Source organism: Solea solea, chromosome 6, assembly GCF_958295425.1.
Source record: "Solea solea chromosome 6, fSolSol10.1, whole genome shotgun sequence".
Classification (NCBI taxonomy): domain Eukaryota; kingdom Metazoa; phylum Chordata; class Actinopteri; order Pleuronectiformes; family Soleidae; genus Solea; species Solea solea.
The window spans coordinates 28455299-28476840 of NC_081139.1; the positions used below are offsets into that span (position 1 = coordinate 28455299).

Genomic DNA, 21542 nt, shown 5'->3' on the forward strand with positions numbered 1-21542 from the left:
CTTCAATATTCATAACTTAAAGAACTAGGTTCACATACTGACTGATCGGGGACTGAGACTGAGTGGCACTTGGCTGATGTACACTGTTAAGGTTGGCCACAATGCTATCACCAATCTTTTTAACCAAATCTGTTATCACAACACTGAGAGCATCAACAGAAACTAATTGTGGAGGTGTAGGGTCTGATTGAGCAATCAGTGTGGAGCTGGCAGAGGGGGTTAATGGAGGCTCAATAACTGACTGATCAACTGTGTTGTTCATAACACTGGGGAACACTGGCCTACCCCTACCATAACACAGTGAAGAAATCTGTTGGCCCCTCCCCACCCCAAAGGTGACATCACGTCCACGACCAGCCATAGCATGAACCATAAAACTGTCCCTCTCCGACATCTTGAACACAAAGTAACCTTGCACTGTAAACTGCACAATGTGCTGCAATACAACAGTTAAATGACAGGAGCACAAAATAAAAATCTCAATTTTTACAATATTGACTTCTACGCGTTTCCCATGTATAGGGTTGGTCTATTTGGACACCTTTACCCAAAGCACACACACAAAAAAGTACATAGTTTTCTGTTTTGTTTTTTTTTCACACAAAAAAACCCACAATATGAACACAAGGTATTCACATTATTAGCGTCACTTAGTTTAAATTCCTCTTCAATGTCCAGCGTTCCACACTTAGAGAATAACTAGTTACGTACAGTCATTAGCACGGAGCAATGACGAAACGCGAGTGAATCTTTTAGCACTCAATTGTCCGACACACCTTGAACGCACCTCGGGCGACTGCAGTCTCACACACCCACAGAGCGAGAGGAGGAGAGACGAGGCAGGTGAACGCCGCTGCTCCCCGGGGATCAGACGAGCGCCGATCGGTGATGCAACGGGTCGAACGGCACCAAGTGTAACGGTGTAGTTTTGCGGTCTGCGTTGTGAAGAATTCGCCGTACGCTGGATATCTTTTAGAGGAAGTCTCCGTTTATTTCTGACACAAAGCAAGTGAAAGAAAACTCCCATCAGCATGTGGAACACAGGGAAACGTGCCCTCTATAAAATAAATATATAATTATAAAAAATAAAATAAAAATAAATGTACAGCTTGTCAAATTTAGCACGATAATCTCCATATGAGCATAATGACAATGCTAAACAATACAGAAATCACACAAGCGCACATCACGTACCTCTCCCACAACATGCAGCAGCAGAAGGGGAGAGGTGAGGGCAGACACACCCTTAAATACTGGGTGGGCACCCCAAAAGTGAACGTGGGGGACAGCAGACAATCATGAAGGTTCCACATGACAACTTAACCTGCCGTGTCAGGGTCAAATACACAAATAAAAACTTAAAACATACATTTTGTGTAATTATAAATAAAATAGACATCAGGTGTTCAATAAATTGCAGTACCTTAAAAAAGAAATACTGTAGTAACTGACCCTGTTACACACACACACACACACACACAGTAGTTGACTAAAGCAGTGGTTCTCGCGGACAGTCTCCTGGGGGGGTTGGATTATTATAACAAACAAATAAATCATCCTCATGGCGACTTTTTGGTACCAGGTACTATTTTTAGTACCTGCTCCTGCGAGGTTCCAAGCACTAAGCAGGTACTATGCGATGATTGGTCAGACTGCCGGCCGCTGACTGGCCAGAGTCCCGTCACAGGGACTGGTGTAAAGTCACTAGTCACTGTGTGTGTGCCCACATTAAGTAGGTACTTTAATTGTAGTTGAAATGCAAGAATTACCCCAAGAATTGAGGATCTTTGAAGGCAAAGCAGGCTCAGGTCTCACATGAACATCGCCTGCAAGCTTCTGTAAAAAATGCAGATGATATTCCTACTATTAGACCTCGTAATAATAACAATAATAAAGCATACATTCATATCAAAGGTCTGGTGCCAATTCACAATTATACCAATAGCCTAGTAATAGGCCTACTGATGATGATGATGATGATGATGATGATAGTGTGGGCCTAAAAAGAATTGCCTAGCCTAGGGCTGTCTATCTGTCTGTCTGTCTGTCTGTCTGTCTGTCTGTCTATCTATCTATCTATCTCCATCCATCCAAGGGGTGGTGTAGTGGGGGTGGCGCCGGGAACGGGAGGGGGGGCCCCAACTGCAATGAACCAGCTTTGGGGGGGCCCAGCTGGCAAAAGGTTTAAAACCCCTGGTCTAAAGTCTCATGTTTTATTCTTTATTCAGGTTGAGGGGCTGCAGATTGACAGAGATCAGCTGTTCTTCTCTGGTCTCAGCTCTGAAGTCCAACCCCTCACACCTGAGAAAACTGGACCTGAGTGATAACAAGCTGCAGGATTCAGGAGTGAAGCTGCTGTGTTCTGGACTGGAGAGTCCACATTGTAGACTGGAGACTCTGGGGTGAGTTCACTGACTCTCTGTTACTGTTGTAAATGTCAGATGTTTCATCCACAACTGGAAGTCATTCATGTTGTCACATGAGTTGAATCAGTGATGGTTGTTCCATGTTTCCACTTTTTCTTCCCTCAGATGTAGAATCAGGATCTTTTCACAGCTGACGTGTTTTTTGTTTTCTAAAGTGTTTCAGTCGCTGTAGTTTTCACGTCAGTCGCAGCTTTGACCTTTTCTGACTGAACTTGATGTTTTTCACTTTCTCCTCTGACACGTTCACATGTAGCCAATCAGAATGAGCGTTGTTGATGATGTCACAGCTGTGACTGTTTACAAACAAACAGGAGCTTCCTCTCGTCTTCAAATCAGCTGTGTCTCAGTTCATAAGGCTGGATCCTCCAAGTGTGGACTCATGGTCCAGATGTTGTCAACATGTGTCACAGCACCGTGACGTGGGCGTGTCCCAACTGTCACATGACTCGTCATCTGGTGTATGTTTGGCGGACGACCGTGTCCCAGAATTCTTTGCAGCAATAAAGGTGGTGGTAATGCACCTTTAAGCTGGTTTACTAAACACAGATGAATCAAAGAATCAAATCAAGTGTAAAATATAGAATTGTAAAGATGTTGAGAAGAAGTGTGATTCAGGACTTTGAAGTGTAGAGGGCAGTATTGAACCTCTCAGTGTACAGCCTGCACACAGACTCCACCCGTTTCTGCTTCTTATCATTGATTCATTTCATTGAGTTGAACTTGATGTGAAAAGTGAGGCTGTGTTGAAATTCACCTGTGACTTCTTTGTCCTTTTGCTGCTGTTTCTTTGCGTCAAACGTCTTTATTCTTCACGTTCACTTGAACTGAACCTTCACACACTCGTGTGTCTCACAGTCACATGACTCATGCTTTCTAAATACACTGTAGAAAATGTTCAGATACATTTTCATCCTCACAGCTGATATTTGACTCACACATTAAAATTCACCTGCTGAACAAAACACTTTTATTCTTTATTCAGGTTGAGTTACTGCAGTTTGACAGAGATCAGCTGTTCTTCTCTGGTCTCAGCTCTGAAGTCCAACCCCTCACACCTGAGAGACCTGGACCTGAGTCAGAACCAGCTGCAGGATTCAGGAGTGAAGCTGCTGTGTTCTGGACTGGAGAGTCCACATTGTAGACTGGAGACTCTGGGGTGAGTTCACTGACTGAAGCTGCTGTTGTTTTTTAAACTTTCATTTCATTTACATTAAAATCATTTTATTCACTGATGAATAAAATAAACTCCTTAAACACACACACACACACACTCACGCACACTCACGCACACTCACACACACACACACACACACAGTCACACACACACAGTCTCACACACACACACACACACACACAGTCACACACAGACACACGCACACTCTCTCACACACACACACACACACACACACACACACTCACAGTCACACACACACACTCACACACAGACACAGTCACACACGCACGCACACAAACACACACACACAGTCACACACACACACATGCACACATACACACACACACACACAGTCACACACACACACACACAGACACAGTCACACACACACACACGCACACACAGTCACACACACACACACACAGTCACACACACACACACAGTCTCACACATGCACACACTCTCTCTCACACACATGCACACACTCTCTCTCTCACACACACACACACACACACACTCACACACACACACACACACACACATTGTTCTAAAGTCTCATGTTTTATTCTTTATTCAGGTTGAAGGGCTGCAGTTTGACAGAGATCAGCTGTTCTTCTCTGGTCTCAGCTCTGAAGTCCAACCCCTCACACCTGAGAGACCTGGACCTGAGTCTGAACCAGCTGCAGTATTCAGCAGTGAAGCCTCTGCGTGATCTTCAGAAGAGTCCAGACTACAGACTGGAGACTCTGAAGTGAGTAGAGTGTTGTTCTAATCACAGTCAGACAAACATCAGTGTTTCCTCAGTGAAGCTGTGACAGCACAATAGTGACAGACTTCATGATTGGACACAAAGACACAGAGAGACAACAGACGAGCCACGAGCTGCTGCTACTCACAGACTAGAGCTGAGCGCCTCACATGATGAGCGTCCATCAGCTGTTTGTAGTTTGACTTCATCACAGATTATAGATCCACTGTATCATACACTGTAAAAACAGCAGCACATCTTGTTTGGTTAGAAAACGTCAAAGTAGCCACTTTCAGACTGGAACGTCATTTTCCTTCAAACTCTGACAAAAGCATGAAGAAATGAGCAAAATATCAAGAAATGATCTTTATCACAAGCAAAGAAATGAAAGTGAGTCTTCTCTGACTTTAAGAATTGACACCTTGGCAAGGGAGAACCCAAAAGCACGACAACGAGGCAGGAAAACGCAGATTACTAAGTCCAAAAGCAGGAAATCAGTCACAAACAGGCAAACACATCAGAACAAGAAGACTAACTAGAGTGGCAATTCCGTGGCCGAAATTTCGAGGGTGCCTGCAGTTCTTGCGGCATGTGTCGTCATTGGGAAACATTATTTGGATCCAATCCACCTTGGAAGGACTTTTTGGTGGAGTCACCCTTTCAAAGTTTCCCATTCATGTGTATTATATCGCAGTTTTTTGCGATTGTTGTCGCCATGGTTACTTAAAACACTTGGAAATAGTCATAGCACACAAGTCCCGGCCAAGACGCACGTTTTGATATAACATGTGTGGGGGTTTTCTCAAAACTGTGGGAGGAGTTACACGTCAAAGTTTTGTGTGGAAGAATAGCAATTCAATACAGAGAGACTTACACGCCCCTCCCTAAGTCCCCTCTTCTCCTTACACACGCGCACGCACACACACGCACACGCACACACGCACCTGTCCCTATCTCTCCTAAACCTCTGAGAACAGAGAAAACAGCATGTTTTAAAGTTGTCATATTTCAAGAACGGTTGATGATAGAGATACAATTTTTGGTTTGTGAGCGTCAGGAGGCTTTCAGCAACTCCCACATGTTTGTGACAAACAGGCGTGAATTGACAGAGAAATCACAGTTTTAAAATCACCCTCGTCTTGATTTTTCCAGAACTCCAAAGCAGACATTTTAACATGGGAGTGAATGGAGACTGTGACCAGAGTTCTCTGCGCTTTGAGGTGATTTAAAGAAAAACTACAGGTCATATGAACATGAAAACACATACAGGGTTAGAGGACAGCCATGGCAACATTTTGATGTAAAAATGGTCAGTGTAGGTTGGAAATTGTGGGCAGGAGAAGAGTTTGTTTAGAGATTTTTGGTGATTAATTTGCTGGATCTCGCTAGAGTGGCACACTCTAGCGATCCGCCCACACACTTCACAGACCACACACACAATCATTATAAAATCTGAAAACGTAAAAAAAAAGTACAAAACGTAAACTGCGATTGTTTAAAAACCGTAACATGTATCAAAACTTTGACTTAGGTCAGAAAAGTCCCAAGTCTTGTGACCCGTTTAAAGTAACAATCATGTTTCTGCGTTAAAGTATGACGACACTGTGATGCTCCAAAGCGGGCTTGGTTTTTCTCCAAATTTTGGCCGTTTCCCATTATTGTGTGAGTGGAAATTAATCGCAGTTTTTCGTGATTTTTGTCGCCATGGTTACTCGAAAGTCTTAGAAAAGTCATAGCACACGATTCCCGGTCGAGGCGCACGTTTTGATGTAACTTGTGTTGGGGGTTTCTCAAAACTGCGGGAGGAGAAGCGTGCCAAACTTTTGAGGGTGCGAGAATAATAAGAAGCGGAATAAACGCGTAGGAATATCAATAGGTGCTTCCGCTCAATGCATTCTAGTGAGAACTCTAGGTTCTCACTAGTATGCATTGTAGCTGCAGGCACCTAACTAGAAATGCTGGAGCAAAAAACCAACACAAGACCATCTGAAAATGGGCTGCTATATAATCACTGAGGGACTAATGAGCCAATGGAAAACCAGGTGAGGGAAATGAGTTGATTGCATGGAAGAAAGGCGGGATCTGAAATGACAGGAGAACTAGTGACAAGACATGGAAACAAATGAAAAAGACATGAAACAAACTAAGAGTTAGTGTAAGTACGTAAGTACAGAGAGAGTGAATTTGACCTTTGTGTTTTAAACACAGCAGTAGTGAAGCAGGAGCAGCAGGGATTTCATTCAAACTGTTGTTTGTTACTGTTTATTAAAGCTTACATGAAGTTGTCATTCTCTTCTTTTAAGACAATGTTAGAGTTAGTTTTCTTCACTTTTTCTGTCAAAAATGAGGACAATTTCCCAGAAAGTAGACTTCATTGACCTTTTTTTAAAAGTCTTCCACAAACACCTTCAAGTGTAAACCACATAAAACCACGAGAAAGTCATTTACATTCACATTATATCAAATAACATGAAGAGGCTGCAGACACAGACATTATAGTGACTCTGCTGTAAACATGAACACTGGAGTGACAAAGCCCGCCCCTTTCTGTTGGACCTCAGGTTAAAGCTCCGCCTCCAAGACTCTGTAACATGAGTCAAAATCAAAGTTCTCTCTGGTTTAAGGTTTATAGACAAATTCTGCATGAACAGAATATAAACACAACTTTTTCCTGAAGAAATATGCAAATGAGTGACTTGAGTATCGTCACCATGTGTGTGTGTGTGTGTGTGTGTGTGTGAGGCAACATGAAACAGTGGCAACAACAATTCAATCAAAAAACCAAATGTCCCTGAAATATATCTACTAACAAATACTTTCCATCAAAGTACACAGAGTACGCATTTAAGGCCACAGCTGAACATGTGACCTTGACTTCCATGTCAACAGAGATGAACATAAAGAAACAGCAACCCCTGCTGGTGAGGAGTAGTTCCTGCAGCACTATAGATGCACTATATGGACAAAAGTATTTGAATTGACGTGTTTCAATGGGGCTTTGGACTCTCGGCCTCTTCTCTCAGTGAAGGACAATCTGAAGTTCAGCAGACGCAGACATTTCTACTCCAACATGACTGTGTCTCAGTGGACAAAGCAACCACTATAAAGACATGAGCCCTGACCTTTAACCCCATCCAGCACCTTTGGGATGAACTGGAACAGAGATTAAGAGCCAGACCTTGTGGTCCAGCATCAGTGTGTGACCTCATCAATGCTCGACACAATGAATGGACACTAATTCTCACAGAAACACTTCAAAGTGTTGAGCAAAGTCTTCCAAGAAGAGTTGAAGCTGTTAAAGCTGCAAAACTCCATATGAAAATACTGTCAATGTATTTGAATACTTCATAATAGTCCAAATACTTCTGTTGATTTGTTTTCACACAACTCCAAACAACCAGTGTTTGGTGAATGAGTGAATGTGAGCTGTTGTAACATGTGATGTTATTATTCCACATCTGAGCTGCATCACTGACTCTGACTCTGACTCTCTGTCGTCTTCTCTCAACAGGTGGAGGCCATGGATGTGATGAGTGTGTGTGTGCGTGTGTGTGTGTGTGTGTGTGTGTGCGTGTGTGTGTGTGTGTGTGTGTGTGTGCGTGTGTGTGTGTGTGTGTGTGCGTGTGTGTGTGTGACGCTGCTTCAACAGATCTGTGACAGAACTCCAACGATGATGGTGTGATTTTTCAGTCCTAACGTCCTGAACCTGTGACGAGCTGTTTCAACATTTAACATAATGTGTCTTTAATCCAAGAGTATTCATCTACAATGTTAATAATATCCATAACCTTTATTACATGATGTATAATTACATATCTAACAGTTTAACCCTGACCAGTCAACATGTGTTTCCTTTTCATTTGCATCAGTTCAATGTATCTATGTTGTCTACTGATGAGTTTTAAACAATGCTTTTTAAATATTTGACAGAATAATTGCTTCAATAATTATATAAATGACATTGTAGTTCTATAAACATGTCATCACTGACTCTAACTGTCCTGTATAAACTTGATACAGTTGTTGTGTATCTGCTCCTGGTCTCTCTCTCTCTTCTGTCTCTACCTCATCTCCCTCTTGTCCTTTCTCTCCCCCCTTTCTGTCCCCCACCTCTCCTCTGTCCCCCATTTTCCTTTCACCCCAACCGGTCGAGGCAGATGCTGCACATGTGTGAGTCTGGTTCTGTCAGAGATTTCTTCTTCTGTTAAGAGGGAGTTTTTTCTCTCCACTGATGCCTAGTGTTTGCTCATTGTGTGAACTGTTGTGTTTCTCTGCTCTCCTTGATGTTGTCTATGTACACACCTGAGATCATGTATGTTAGGATTTGGCGCTATATAAATAACATTGAATTGAATTGAATAGATAAATATAGCTGTGTGTCATCTGCATAACAATGAAAGTGTATGTTGTGCTTTCTAATAATGTTTAATACTAGATTATTAATCAATCCCAAGCCCAAACCAGGACATTCATCATTATTCTTAATCTATCTCATCCTAGTTGGAAATCACAGAAACCAATGATGATAGTCACAGTTTATCGTCCACCTGCACCTTATTCAGAGTTCCTATCAGAGTTCTCTGAGTTCTTATCTGAGTTAGTGCTTAAGACAGATCAAATCATAATTGTAGGGGATTTCAACATCCATGTCGTCATGTTCCGTTGTCAATGTCATTTTATTGTGAAATTCCCTCTTATTTTGAAGTCTTTTTCGTCCCTTGTCTGTGTGCACTTTACTTTTCCCCTCTGTGATTACCCAACCCGTTTCACCCATATCAAGGTCGTCACAGCTGTCTGTCGTTTCCCTAATTCCTCAGTGTATATAACCACTCCCCCTTCCTTTATCTGTCGCCTCGTGATTCGCTGTTTTTCTGACCAGAGGATTTCTATGCACGTGTGTGCTTCAAGTGACTCTGTCAGTGTTCAGTTCCACGATTGATCCCGCGCCTGCGTCTTGACGCATATTTGAGGATCTTCGCTCTGCCTGCATTGTCTGTTTCGAGTGTGAATGAAGACTGTTACTTACTGTACTGCATCTGGGTCCAGTCCTGTTCGTTATACATGTAGATGTTGACAGTGATAGTCTTTGCTGCACATTTAATTCACTGTTAGTATCAATTGGTTTTATTCAACATGTGAATAAAACCAATAAACACAAAGTCAATAAACACACACCATATATATATCACACCAACCAGAGTCCAGTTTTTTCTTTGTCAAAACATTTTGCAAACGTGTTTTTAAATTTTGTTGCTCAGAGTTTTGACCATGTTTTGAAAAAGTCCAGTAAAAGAAGACAAAGGATGTTAAATATAGAGGAATGAAATCATTTGAATCCAGAGGACGGCATTAATGCAACGTTATAGATATCACCTGCTGTTCAACACCACGACCAAATGACCACTGAGACTGCTCGTCCAGCACATGAAGGATGTCTCTAATCTAAGTCTGACCACAAGAGGGCACCCTTGTCTAACAGACCAATTTAACAGCTTTATGTAGAAATTGGTTTGTTGCGTCTGAGTGTGAAGGTGCAGCAGAAACTGCACTACACCACAGTAGTATAGTATCATAGTATTCATTATATAGTGTAGTCATGTGATATTTTCAATACAGTTGGTTAGTAATTGTGTTTATTGTGTGTTTGTATGCTGCCCAGTTTACAACAAAACAATACAATTTACTGCTTTTTTTAGATAAAAGAGATCAAATTTAATTACATTCAAATGAATTCAAATTTGGCCCGGCCCTCAACAATATTGTTTGTTTCTCATGTGGCCCCTTGGGGAAAATAATTGCCCACCCCTGGTCTAAATGTAAAAATGTAAGCTTATATAAACTAAGGCTTATACAGTCTAACTACAGCTATAATGAAGCTATGTGGCAAAATCCATTAAATGTATTCCCTCTATATTTCCACTCACACACCTATAGGGCAGCAGTGAAGGTGGTGAGGAGTGAGGAGTGAGGAGTGAGGAGTCTCACCTTAGAACAAACAAAGTCATTATGAGGAAACAGAAGAACAAAAGTCACTCTCACATATGACGTCCTCTCTGAACAAATCACCTGACAGCACTGGTCGTCTCCCATGTTGTGTGTGTGTGTGTGTGTGTGTGTGTGTGTGTGCCCTCTGGCTCAGAGCTTTATCATGCAGCATACCAACGGTTTACCTGGATTGATCCTCTCCCTTTAGAATACACTAATATCCTGCCAAGAACAAGTTGAGCTGAACGTTACAGACGTGCTGCTCTGTAAGCACAGCAGCATAAAGACACTGGACTGTATCACCAGTGCGAGTGAGGTGTTCCCCCTCTGCTCACACATCGTGTGTTTGCTATTTAAAGGTACACACATGTCATCAGAGGACGAGGAAACATTTGACTGACAACAGTGGTCTGTATTTATATCGTGCTTCTCTAGTCTGACCAGTCATGCTACAGTGTTTGCCATTCACCAGTTCACACCCATTCATTCACTCACACATTCACACAGTCCATTTATGTAAAGCCCACGTTTCTACCACTTGTCTTTCATATCCATTCTCCTGCTTCCAGCACAGCCATCAGGAGCAACGTGGGACCGAGTGTCTTCATCAGCATGAGAAGGAGCCGGGAATCAAGCTCACAACCTTCCGGTGGAAACATGGAGGTGTGGTTTAAGGTTATAAAATGGCCGTCTTTAAAGTGGCCATCCATATGTCCAGAATCATCAGTGATATTTTGACGTGAATGCTGCTAACACGTTATCCACTCATAACTATTCGTTGTCATCACCTGACTTGCTTGAATTCCATCCATCTATGATCTACCGCTTTATCCTCCACCAATCAGCTGAGCCACAGGATGATAGGTGGGGGTCCCACCCTGGACAGTTCACCAGTCCATCACAGACACACACACAGAGACAAAGTCCCAGAGAAAAGCCATGCTCCAACCCAAGTCTTCCTGCTGCAAAGGCCAGAGTGCTAACCACCACAGCCACCGTGTGTCAGGGTTCGTACCACAGAGCACGAGACTGAGTCAGATAGGTGAAATCAAAAATGAGGCTTTATTGCTCTCTCAAAAACATGAAGAAAAAAGAATGTGGACGGCAAGAGAAAAAGGCCAAAAATCAAACCTATAAGTAGAAAACAAAAACCAGATCAACTTGAATCTACACTCTAAACATGAACAAGGTCACGAAGGACATGGAGACGAGTGAGGGAAAGGGACCAGGTGCAAACACTCAAGGTAAACAGACAAGACAAGGACAAGGTAGAAGAAGTGCAGAGCAACAGGAAACCCTAAACCCTCACCAAAATAAAACAGGAAATGACCAAAACGCAAATTTGCCGACGTGTAACCACCGCGTGGGCGTCATTCTCTTCTCCTGCTGTGACTCTGTTGCTGCTGAAAATTGACCAAACAGGTGATTGTTTATAATAAATCAAACAGATATCGGGGTTTACGTGCTGCTCTAATGTTTTGAAGTGGGATTGCAGTCACTGTTTCAAACACTAGTGGCCGCACTTGTGATGTCATGTGATGACGAGCTCATGACGGAGCGCTGCAGTCCTCAAATGTGACGACTGAAGTGACATTTTCTAAATTCAACTGCCGCTAAAGTGGTAACGAGCGCTATAGACGTGTTTGTAGCATCAGAAAAGTGACCTTAGGTGGAAAAGCCTGGAGTTAAACATGTTCTGAATGTACTGAACCACGCTACCAAATGTCAAGAAGGTCAATCTGACTAGAAAGGTGTTTCCTTCCATGTATGATCATGTTATTGGAGGTCAGAGGTCAGATTTAGTGACCTTAACAACAGACTGATGGACCTTCAGAGCAACACAGACTTAGAGGTAATTAGAGTTCATCTTCATTCCAACTCTTCACGCTGTATGTGAAGCAGAAGTTAGTGTGAACCAAAATGCACATCACTGTTATTTCCTCTTACAATAGAAACAAGAAAAACACAGTTTGTTGTGACTTGGTTGAAAGTGTTTCTATAGGATATGATGTGTGTCATCAGCAGGAAAAAGAGTGCATTTACAGAGTCGTCAGCTGTCAGCTGACGTGTGCCACCCACAGAAACTCCCAGCTGAAAGACGTCATAGTGCTAACCGCGCTGCGTGATTGACAGGTGATTTCTGGGAAGGGCAGAGCACAGAAATGACTGCACCAAACTGAGCAGAGACTCCACGATGATGATTACTCAGACCTTTGCCATGGAGCCTGTGTTTCTGCCTCTGTTTGTCTCTTTGTGACTTTTTCAAGTCAACAATAGATTTTGATGAATATTTCTGGGGATGTAGTTTGTGGCGCTACTGGAAAAGTGAAGATTGGAACTGTTTACTTGACCAACCAAAGCCCAGTGAGACAGCACACATGTCTTTTCTGACCCTAACCTGAACCTAAGCACAGTCACATGCATCACAATCCAATCCATTCGTTTGGACGGTGACTTCATGCATTCATTCATTCATTCATCGCTTACAATCATGGTGTGAAGATGATTTTACGCAACACAGTTGTTCCACAAAATGATCTCTCACCCGAACTTGAACCTACAGTATGTTGAAAACAGGTGAGTGGACACTTTACTTCCTGGAGAGGGAGGAGCAAAAGAAACAACAAGGTTTAGAATGAAGGGAAGAGAAGATGAAGAGATGAAAGACTGAAGTTTTATAGAGTGGCAGAGAGCTGAAGAGTGGACGGATGAAGTGTGGAGAGAAGGCCAAAGAGGCGGCGGCATGCAGCGGCACCAGAGTATGTGTTAGGAGCCTTGTTCTTCTAAATGAAAGTCCCTCTCTCCAGAGGGAAGCACAGCTCTGACTGCTCTTTCACACCAGCGGCCCTGAACACACAACCTCACCACAACCTCCTAAACCTGCACGCTAGTCCACTGCCAAAACACACACACACACACACACACAGTACACACATATGCACATGATGTATACAAATCCCCACACACATGTGTGTATTCATACACACAAAGTCTTTCAGGACTAAAAATAAACAAGTGTGCTGACTGTCTGAAATAACTGGACACACACACACACACACACACACCTCTCTCTCTCTCTCTCACACACACACACACACACACACACACACACACACACACACACACACACACACACATCTCTCTCTCTCTCTCTCACACACACATCTCTCTCTCCCACACACATCTCTCTCTCTCACACACACACACATACACACACACACACACACACACACACACACACACACACACCTCTCTCTCTCTCTCTCACACACACACACACACACACATCTCTCTCTCTCTCACACACACACACACATCTCTCTCTCTCTCTCACACACACACACACACACACACATCTCTCTCTCTCTCACACACACACACACACATCTCTCTCTCTCACACACACACACACACACACACATCTCTCTCTCTCTCTCACACACACACACACATCTCTCTCTCTCTCACACACACACATCTCTCTCTCACACACACACACACAATGACCAGGTGCCACTTAGTAGAGCCTCTAAATGCCAGAATCATCCAAACACACCAGTGTGTTTCCTTCAGTGGGAACACAAACACGCCCTTCAATGGTTTACATGTCACAACATTCAAACCATGATCTGTGTATGACTGATTTCAGAACTGCACCCTTAAAACTTTTAAATATGAACATATATTCAAACTATTGCCAATGTTGATGAAGCCTTTTCAGCTCCACGCGACTGTCTTTGTGTCTCTCAGACCAAACAGTGACTGAAGAAACCAGGTCACTCTGAGAGCACAGACCTCCCCGAGGCTTAAACACCTTTGTCACCTCAGTTTCACGTTCCAGCAGCTGAACTTTACCTGCTTATTACCATCTTATAGAAGCATGACACAATTCATACTGATCTGTGACCACGTCACTGAGATATTCACACATGAACTTGTTCAATTCAACTTCACATGTTAGAATAGAATAGAATAGAATAGAATAGAATAGAATAGAATAGAATGGAATGGAATGGAATACATCGTGAAATGTCCAGGGTGTACCCCGCCTATCGCCCTATGTCACCCCCCTCATGTGGCGGATAAAGCAGTAGAAGATGGATGGAAGAATACGTCTTTATTGTCTTTGCTCATCAATTACAGACGACAAAACAACACTTAGATTGTTCTTGTTCTAAGATTACACTAAGAACAAGACCTAAAACCTAAAACCACAATAAAGACATGTTAAAATCATTTAAAATCACTACAAAGTAGAATAAGAGTAAAAAGTGAAAAGTAGAGCAGTTCCAGTGACTGTGTGTCTGTGGTCTGGTTACTTTGTTACCCCTTGTACCTTTGGCCAAAGGGACACAGTAGCGACTCTCACACTGAACATAAATGTGGGTTGCCACCAAATCTGGAATCCTGAATCCAAAAAGTGTTTGTTTTTTACAGTTTTGCTCTTTATAAGAAACATTTTTTGTGATGTCATGTGGGTAGTGGGTAGATTCTTCCCAAAATCCAACAGGAACATACTTGGGTAATTATCTACCATCATCCTGTCCTTAGACCCTCTGTCCTTAGACCAGACTTGCAGTAGGTGTCACATGTAGAGAAACAAGTTCAGCAGACTTCAAACAAAACATCACATTTACAACGAGAGTACAGTGAAGATAGAGACCAGGAGTATTTCACAAAATGAACATGAATGATAATTATCATTATCACTATTGTCTTCATCATCTCATCCAGGGTGTGACAGGACGCTTTCCCAATGCCATCTGGGATTGGTTCCAGCTGCTCATGTGACCTTCAGACAAAGACAAGTCATGGATGAAGGATTGAGGAAGATAGTATCAATGTTAGCAGTAATGAGTAGTTTATAATATAAAGTAACTTAGTTATAGGTGTATTATTTGAGTTGTGGTGTTGAAGCTCTGGAAGGAGAGAGAGAGAGAGAGAGAGCGAGCTGCATAATGGCTGTTGGTCCAGCAGTCTAGGTCTATGGCATCATAAGTAAGTGATGGTTCAGAGTTCACTTGAACCAGCTCTAACGATGAGCTTTATTAACAAGTTGACCTTTAAATGTTGGGAGAGTTTTTTCTGCCTCCTGGACCCAAAGTGGGAGCTGGTTCTTCAGGAGAGGAACTTGGTTGTTGAAAGTTCTGCCTCCCATTCTACTCTGAGAGACTCTGGGAACCACAAGCAGCCCTCCATTTTCAGAGCAGAGTGGTCTATTAGGGTAGTAAGGAATAATCATGTCCGTGAGATATGACGGAGCCTGATCACTGAAGAGGAGGATTTTCAATTCTGTTCTAAGAAAACTTGTGTTCCCCAGCTGTGTACCTGCAGCTGGAGCTGATCTTGACCCTCGGTTGATGACTCAGCTGTTTTCTGCTGACAATAATAAAGATAAGGACACCTACAAACAAAGTACCTGTGAAGCCCATCATGAAGCCATACAAGACTGGCAGAAATACGTCCATGGGTCCCTTCATGTACGGGGGAACAGGCGCTCGCTCCACAATCAGGTCAAGGTCACGCCAACTCAGATCCCTCACAGTTCTTTTCTTGACCTTCTGACCTGCATCTTGTTTTGGATCCACTTGTACTGACGGGATGTTTAAAGAGCTCACATATTTGTGATAACCGTCCACGTAGCGCTTCAGCTTCAACACTTTGTCCTGATTGATGTTCTTCCCCACTTCAATGGCGATGTCACTTCTGCCAATGTGCTGCAAGGCGCGTGTGAGCCTGTCATAGTAGGTGTGGTCACCGTACTGCAGCAGCCACTCTGTGAGGGCTGCCTGACACTGAGCCTCACTGTCCACAAATAAAGATGTGTCTCTTTTGGTGCGGGACTTAAGAGCTGATAGATTTTTTTTCGGCGAGAGGCGTTCAAGTCGATGGAATATATTTTCCTCCGGGTGGGAGAGAGTGCGTAGAAGATCTTCGCACTCCTTTACCGTCAGCATCTCCACTAATCGCTCCAGTTGATGGACACCGATGTCTTCTGCCACCGTGTCCTCTCCTCCAAGAGTTGAAGTCAGCAGTGGAAAGATGAAGATGAGACAGAGTTTCCAGCCTTTCATGTCAGCTGAAGTACTGTGAACGCGTTTCTTTCTGCAAGCAATTCACAAAGTTTCCCTGCAAAAGTCACAGTTGTAGAACATGGAAATGAAAGAAGTGTTCTTTTCTTCAAAGGAATCTTAAGGATTCCTTTGATTTCTAGGATTCTGGCATTTCTTCATGCAACTGGTCTATATGTAAGAATATGAAACACATCTTACTTCTAAATCTAACTCTTTAGAAGAAGCACTTTGAACTTCTGTGCTGACAAATTTATTAGAAGCTGAAGAGTGTTGAAAATCAACTTTGAGTTGTGTTTAAGAACTGTGGAGGGCAGCATTGCTCCTCTCAGTGTACAGCCTGCCGGGAAATATTATTATTATTAGAAGAAAGAGGAATCGGCATGGTTTACAATCACCAAACAAGAATGCAAGCTGCTGTTAAACCTCATAGAAAAAGAAAAAACCGAGAACTGTTTAAGTTGAAGCTGAACAACTGCAAAGTGCCATTAAACATCAACAAAAGAGATATTATGTGATGTAAATGATGATGATAAACCACTTTTATGTCTGATGACAAAATACAGTGACATAAATCAACCTCACAAACTGGTACGAGTGCAGGTGCTCCTTCATCCTTCTCTTCCTCACACACTCCTTCATGTGCCACTTTACTTCCAGCATCACAACAGGAAGCAGTTTTAGGTTCCATGCAATAACAGAGGAGGTAGATAACAAAAACTACAGCTAAGCACTGATGATATGACAGCAGCCAATGACAGAGCAACAGGGAACTGGGCTTGTAATCGAATGGTCGCCTGTTCAAATCCCAGGACAGGTCCATGGCTGGGGTGGTGCTGAGTAAGATACCTACCCACTTTTGGTCCTCATGGACTGCTCCTGCGCCGGTTTGTGTTTGTGTAATAAGAAAGGCTTAAATGCAGAGGTCAAATCCACTATCAATAATTGGTGTGTGTGCAAATCAAACTCATTCTAATAAAGAGTCTGACTGAAATGTTGGACTGCAAGGACCAGGGCAAGCGTCTCCTTTTCAATGGTAGAATACCGCCGCTGGTGATGGTTAAACTTCTTAGAGAAGTAGCAGACGGGGTGGCTGACATTTTCCGCACCATCTTGCATAAGGACAGCGCCCACACCCTGATCGCTAGCGTCAACCGCCAGGGGAAAAGGTTTTGTGAACTCTGGTGCAGCCAACACAGGGGCAGAAATCAACAGTGCCTTGATGTTTTCAAAAGCCTTTTGGCACTGCTCAGTCCACTGATACATTACTTTTGGGCTTAGCAAGTCGGTCAGTGGTGCCACTACAGAGGAAAAGTTTTCACAAAATCCACAGTAGTAGCCCACCATACCTAAGACTCTCCGGAGCTCTTTGCGATCAGCAGGGGCAGGAAAGTTGCAAATTGCAGAGACTTTTGCATCCAACTGGCGCACTTGACAGACCCCCCCCCCCCCCCCCCCACGACTCTGCCTAAGTACGTTACTGTCGCTTTACCAAATTCGCACTTTGCCAAATTGATGGTAAGGTTGGCAGAGGAAAGACGGTGGAACAACTGGCGAATTTGATCAATAAATTCGGCCACAAGGCACTCCAAAGAACCACATCATCTATGTAGGCATCACAACCTGGCATACCTGACAGTACGGTATTAATTAACCGCTGGAATGTCGCAGGAGCATTTCGCATTCCAAAGGCTATGACACGTGACAAGAAAATCATCTGGCGTAACAAATGTGGAAATCTCCTTAGCCCTACTTGTAAGCGGTATTTGCCAGTAGCCTTTTAGTAAGTCAAACTTGCTCACGTATACAGCTGATCCCACGCGGTCAATGCAATCATCCAGCCTAGGCAATGGATAACAGTCAGATTTTGTTACTGCATTAACGTGCCTGTAATCAGTGCAGAAACGTAAGGTACCATCGGACTTCCCAACAAGAATACACGGCAAACTCCAGGCACTCATGCTGTGCTCAGCAATGTTGTTCAACAGCATGTACTCAACTTCTTTCTTTAACACGGCCCGTTTCACCGGATCGACGCGGTATGGATGCTGTTTAATTGGGACTGAATCCCCAACATCAATGTCATGCTCAATAACCGGAGTCTGCCGTGGCACATCCCCGAAAAGTTCAGGAAATTCATTAACCACTTGCAGGATATCAGCCCTCTGAGATGGAAAGGTGAGGAAGGTGATCATCATCATCATCGCGGGGGCAGCAGTTTCAGCAAGGGACCCCAAACTTCCTTTTCCTGAGCCGCATTGACCAGCTCCGACTGAGGGATCCCGAGGCGTTCCCAGGCCAGAGTGGAGATGTAATCTCTCCACCTTGTCCTAGGTCTACCCCGAGGCCTCCTCCCAGCTGGACGTGCCTGATATACCTCCCTCGGGAGGCGCCCAGGAGGCATCCTCACCAGATGCCCGAACCACCTCAACTGGCTCCTTTCAACGTGAAGGAGCAGCGGTTCTACTCCGAGCTCCCCCCGGATGACCGAGCTTCTCACCCTATCTCTAAGGGAAAAGCCAGCCACTCTCCTGAGGAATCCCATTTCGGCCGCTTGTACCCGCGATCTCGTTCTTTCGGTCATGACCCAACCTTCATGACCATAGGTGAGGATAGGAACGAAGACTGACCGGTAGATCGAGAGCTTTGCCTTCCGGCTCAGCTCCCTTTTCGTCACAACTGTGCGGTAAAGCGAATGCAGTACCGCACCAGCCGCTCCGATTCTCCGGCCCATCTCCGGCTCCCTCGTCCCCTCACTCGTGAACAAGACCCCGAGATACTTGAACTCCTTCACCTGGGGCAAGGAGTCATTCCCTACCCGGAGAAGGCAATCCACCGGTTTCCTGCTAAGAGCCATGGCCTCAGACTTAGAGGTGCTGATCCTCATCCCGACCGCTTCACACTCGGCCACAAACCGATCCAGTGAGCGCTGAAGGTCGCAGGCCGACGAAGCCATGAGGACCACATCATCTGCAAAAAGCAGCGACGTGATCTCAAGCCCGCCAAACCACAACCCCTCTCCCCCACGACTACGCCTCGATATCCTGTCCATGAAAATCACAAACAGGATTGGTGATAAAGCGCAGCCCTGGCGAAGGCCAACACCCACAGGAAACAGGCCTGATTTAGTGCCGAGAACCCTGACACAGCTCATACTTTGGGCGTATAGGGATTGGATGGCCCTAAGTAGTGCCCCCCTCACCCCATACTCCCGCAGCACCTCCCACAGTATCTCCCTGGGAACCCGATCATACGCCTTCTCCAGGTCCACAAAACACATGTAGACCGGATGGGCGTACTCCCAGGCCCCCTCCAGGATCCCTGCAAGAGTAAAGAGCTGGTCCGTTGTTCCACGACCAGGACGGAATCCGCATTGTTCCTCTTGAATCCGAGGTTCGACTACCGGTCGAACCCTCCTTTCCAGTACCTTGGAGTAAACCTTACCAGGGAGGCTGAGAAGTGTGATGCCCCGGTAATTGGCACACACTCTCAGGTCCCCCTTTTTGAAAAGGGGGGCCACCACCCCAGTTTGCCACTCCTTCGGCACTGACCCCGACCTCCACGCAATGTTGAAGAGACGTGTCATCCAAGACAGCCCCTCCACACCCAGAGCCTTCAGCATTTCTGGGCGGATCTCATCAACCCCTGGGGCCTTGCCACTGCGGAGTTGTTTAACCACCTCAGTGACCTCCCTCAGGGAGATTGACGATGATCCCCCATCAGCCTCCCTCTCTGCCTCCACCACAGAGGGTGCAGATGTCGGATTCAGGAGTTCCTCAAAGTGTTCCTTCCACCGTCCGGTTACCTCCTCAGTCGAGGTCAACAGTGTCCCATCCTTACTGTACACATCTTGGATGGTCCCCCGCTTTCCCCTCCTGAGGCCCCGAATGGTTTTCCAGAAACGCCTTGGTGCCGACCGATAGTCCTTCTCCATGTCCTCTCCGAACTTCTCCCATACCCGCTGCTTTGCGTCTGCCACAGCAGAGGCTGCCGCCCTGTGGGCCTGTCGATACCTTGCAACTGCCTCAGGAGTCCTCCGGGATAACATATCCCGGAAACACTCCTTCTTCAGTCGGACAGCTTCCCTGACCACCGGTGTCCACCACGATGTTCGAGGGTTACCGCCCCTTGAGGCACCTAAAGCCCTGGAGCCACAGCTCTCCACTACAGCTTTCACAATAGAGTCTTTGAACACTGCCCATTCAGGTTCAAAGTCCCCAGCCTCCACAGGGATACAGGAAAAGCTCCGCCGGAGGTGAGAGTTGAAGGCCTCTCGGACAGGGCATCCTCCAGACGTTCCCAGTTCATCCGCACTACACGTTTGGGTTTACCAGGTCTATCCAGAGTCCTCCCCCATCCTCTGACCCAACTCACCACCAGATGGTGATCAGTTGACAGCTCTGCCCCTCTCTTCACCCGAGTGTCCAGAACATGCGGCCTTAGATCAGATGAAACGATCACAAAATCGATCATCGACCTTCGGCCAAGGACACTCTGGTACCAAGTACACTTATGAGCGTCCTTATGCTCGAACATGGTGTTTGTTATGGATAGTCCATGACTTGCACAGAAATCCAATAACAAACGACCACTCTGATTTAGATCAGGTAGGCCATTCTTCCCAATCACGACTCTCCAGGTTTCCCCATCACTGCCCACGTGCGCGTTGAAATCTCCCAGCAGAACTATGGAGTCCCCCGACGGAGCCCCTTGCAGGACTCCATCTAGGGCCTCCAAGAAGGCCGGGTACTCCGAGCTGCTGTTCGGTGCATAAGCACAAACAGCAGTCAGGGCTTTCCCCCCCGCAACCCTAAGGCGCAGGGAGGCGACCCTCTCGTCCACCAGGGTAAACTCCAACACAGCGGCGCTCAGCCGGGGGCTTGTGAGTATCCCCACACCCGCCCGGCGCCTTACACCTTGGGCAACTCCAGAGAAGAATAACTTCCAACCCCTATCCAGGAGTGTGGTTTTAGAGCCAAGGCTGTGCGTGGAGGTAAGCCCCACCAGATCTAATTGGTAGCGCTCCATCTCCCGCTCTTTCCCCCACAGCGAGGTGACGTTCCATGTCCCCAGAACCAGCTTCTGCCGCCCAGGTCCAGTACGTCGAGATCCCCGACCTTCACTGCCACCCATGTGGC

At 45.0% G+C, this 21542-nt stretch overlaps 2 protein-coding genes and 1 long non-coding RNA gene across 4 annotated transcripts in view; 1 reads left to right on the top strand and 2 right to left on the bottom strand.

Moving 5' to 3' along the window:
• The window catches only part of LOC131460541 (NACHT, LRR and PYD domains-containing protein 12-like), a 216418-nt gene that overhangs the window by 33276 nt on the left and 161600 nt on the right, over positions 1 to 21542 (top strand). For both annotated transcript variants that reach the window (XM_058631138.1, XM_058631137.1), the window contains 2 exons: positions 2229 to 2402; positions 3409 to 3582. In XM_058631138.1, coding sequence (XP_058487121.1) covers positions 2229 to 2402; positions 3409 to 3582 — 348 coding nt within the window. The remainder of the gene's footprint in view (positions 1 to 2228; positions 2403 to 3408; positions 3583 to 21542) is intronic.
• Positions 4497 to 6380, bottom strand: LOC131460566 (uncharacterized). Its single transcript, XR_009240396.1, has 2 exons — positions 6294 to 6380; positions 4497 to 4879 (listed from the first exon to the last, which is right to left on the bottom strand). It is a non-coding gene; the product is annotated as an uncharacterized LOC131460566 (long non-coding RNA).
• On the bottom strand, positions 14340 to 16513 carry LOC131460554 (transmembrane and death domain protein 1-like). The gene is made up of 2 exons (XM_058631158.1): positions 15753 to 16513; positions 14340 to 15125 (listed from the first exon to the last, which is right to left on the bottom strand). Exons 1-2 carry the CDS (start codon positions 16405 to 16407, stop codon positions 15055 to 15057), a joined length of 726 nt encoding a protein of 241 aa, XP_058487141.1. The 5' UTR covers positions 16408 to 16513; the 3' UTR covers positions 14340 to 15054.

Bases quoted from the DNA above. Each gene is read 5' to 3' on its own strand.
- LOC131460554 (XM_058631158.1), bottom strand. From the start codon at position 16,407: ATGAAAGGCTGGAAACTCTGTCTCATCTTCATCTTTCCACTGCTGACT. The intron at 15,126-15,752 runs GTACTTTGTTTG...CTTTGTCTGAAG, and splicing joins CTTCATGATGGGCTTCACAG to GTCACATGAGCAGCTGGAAC.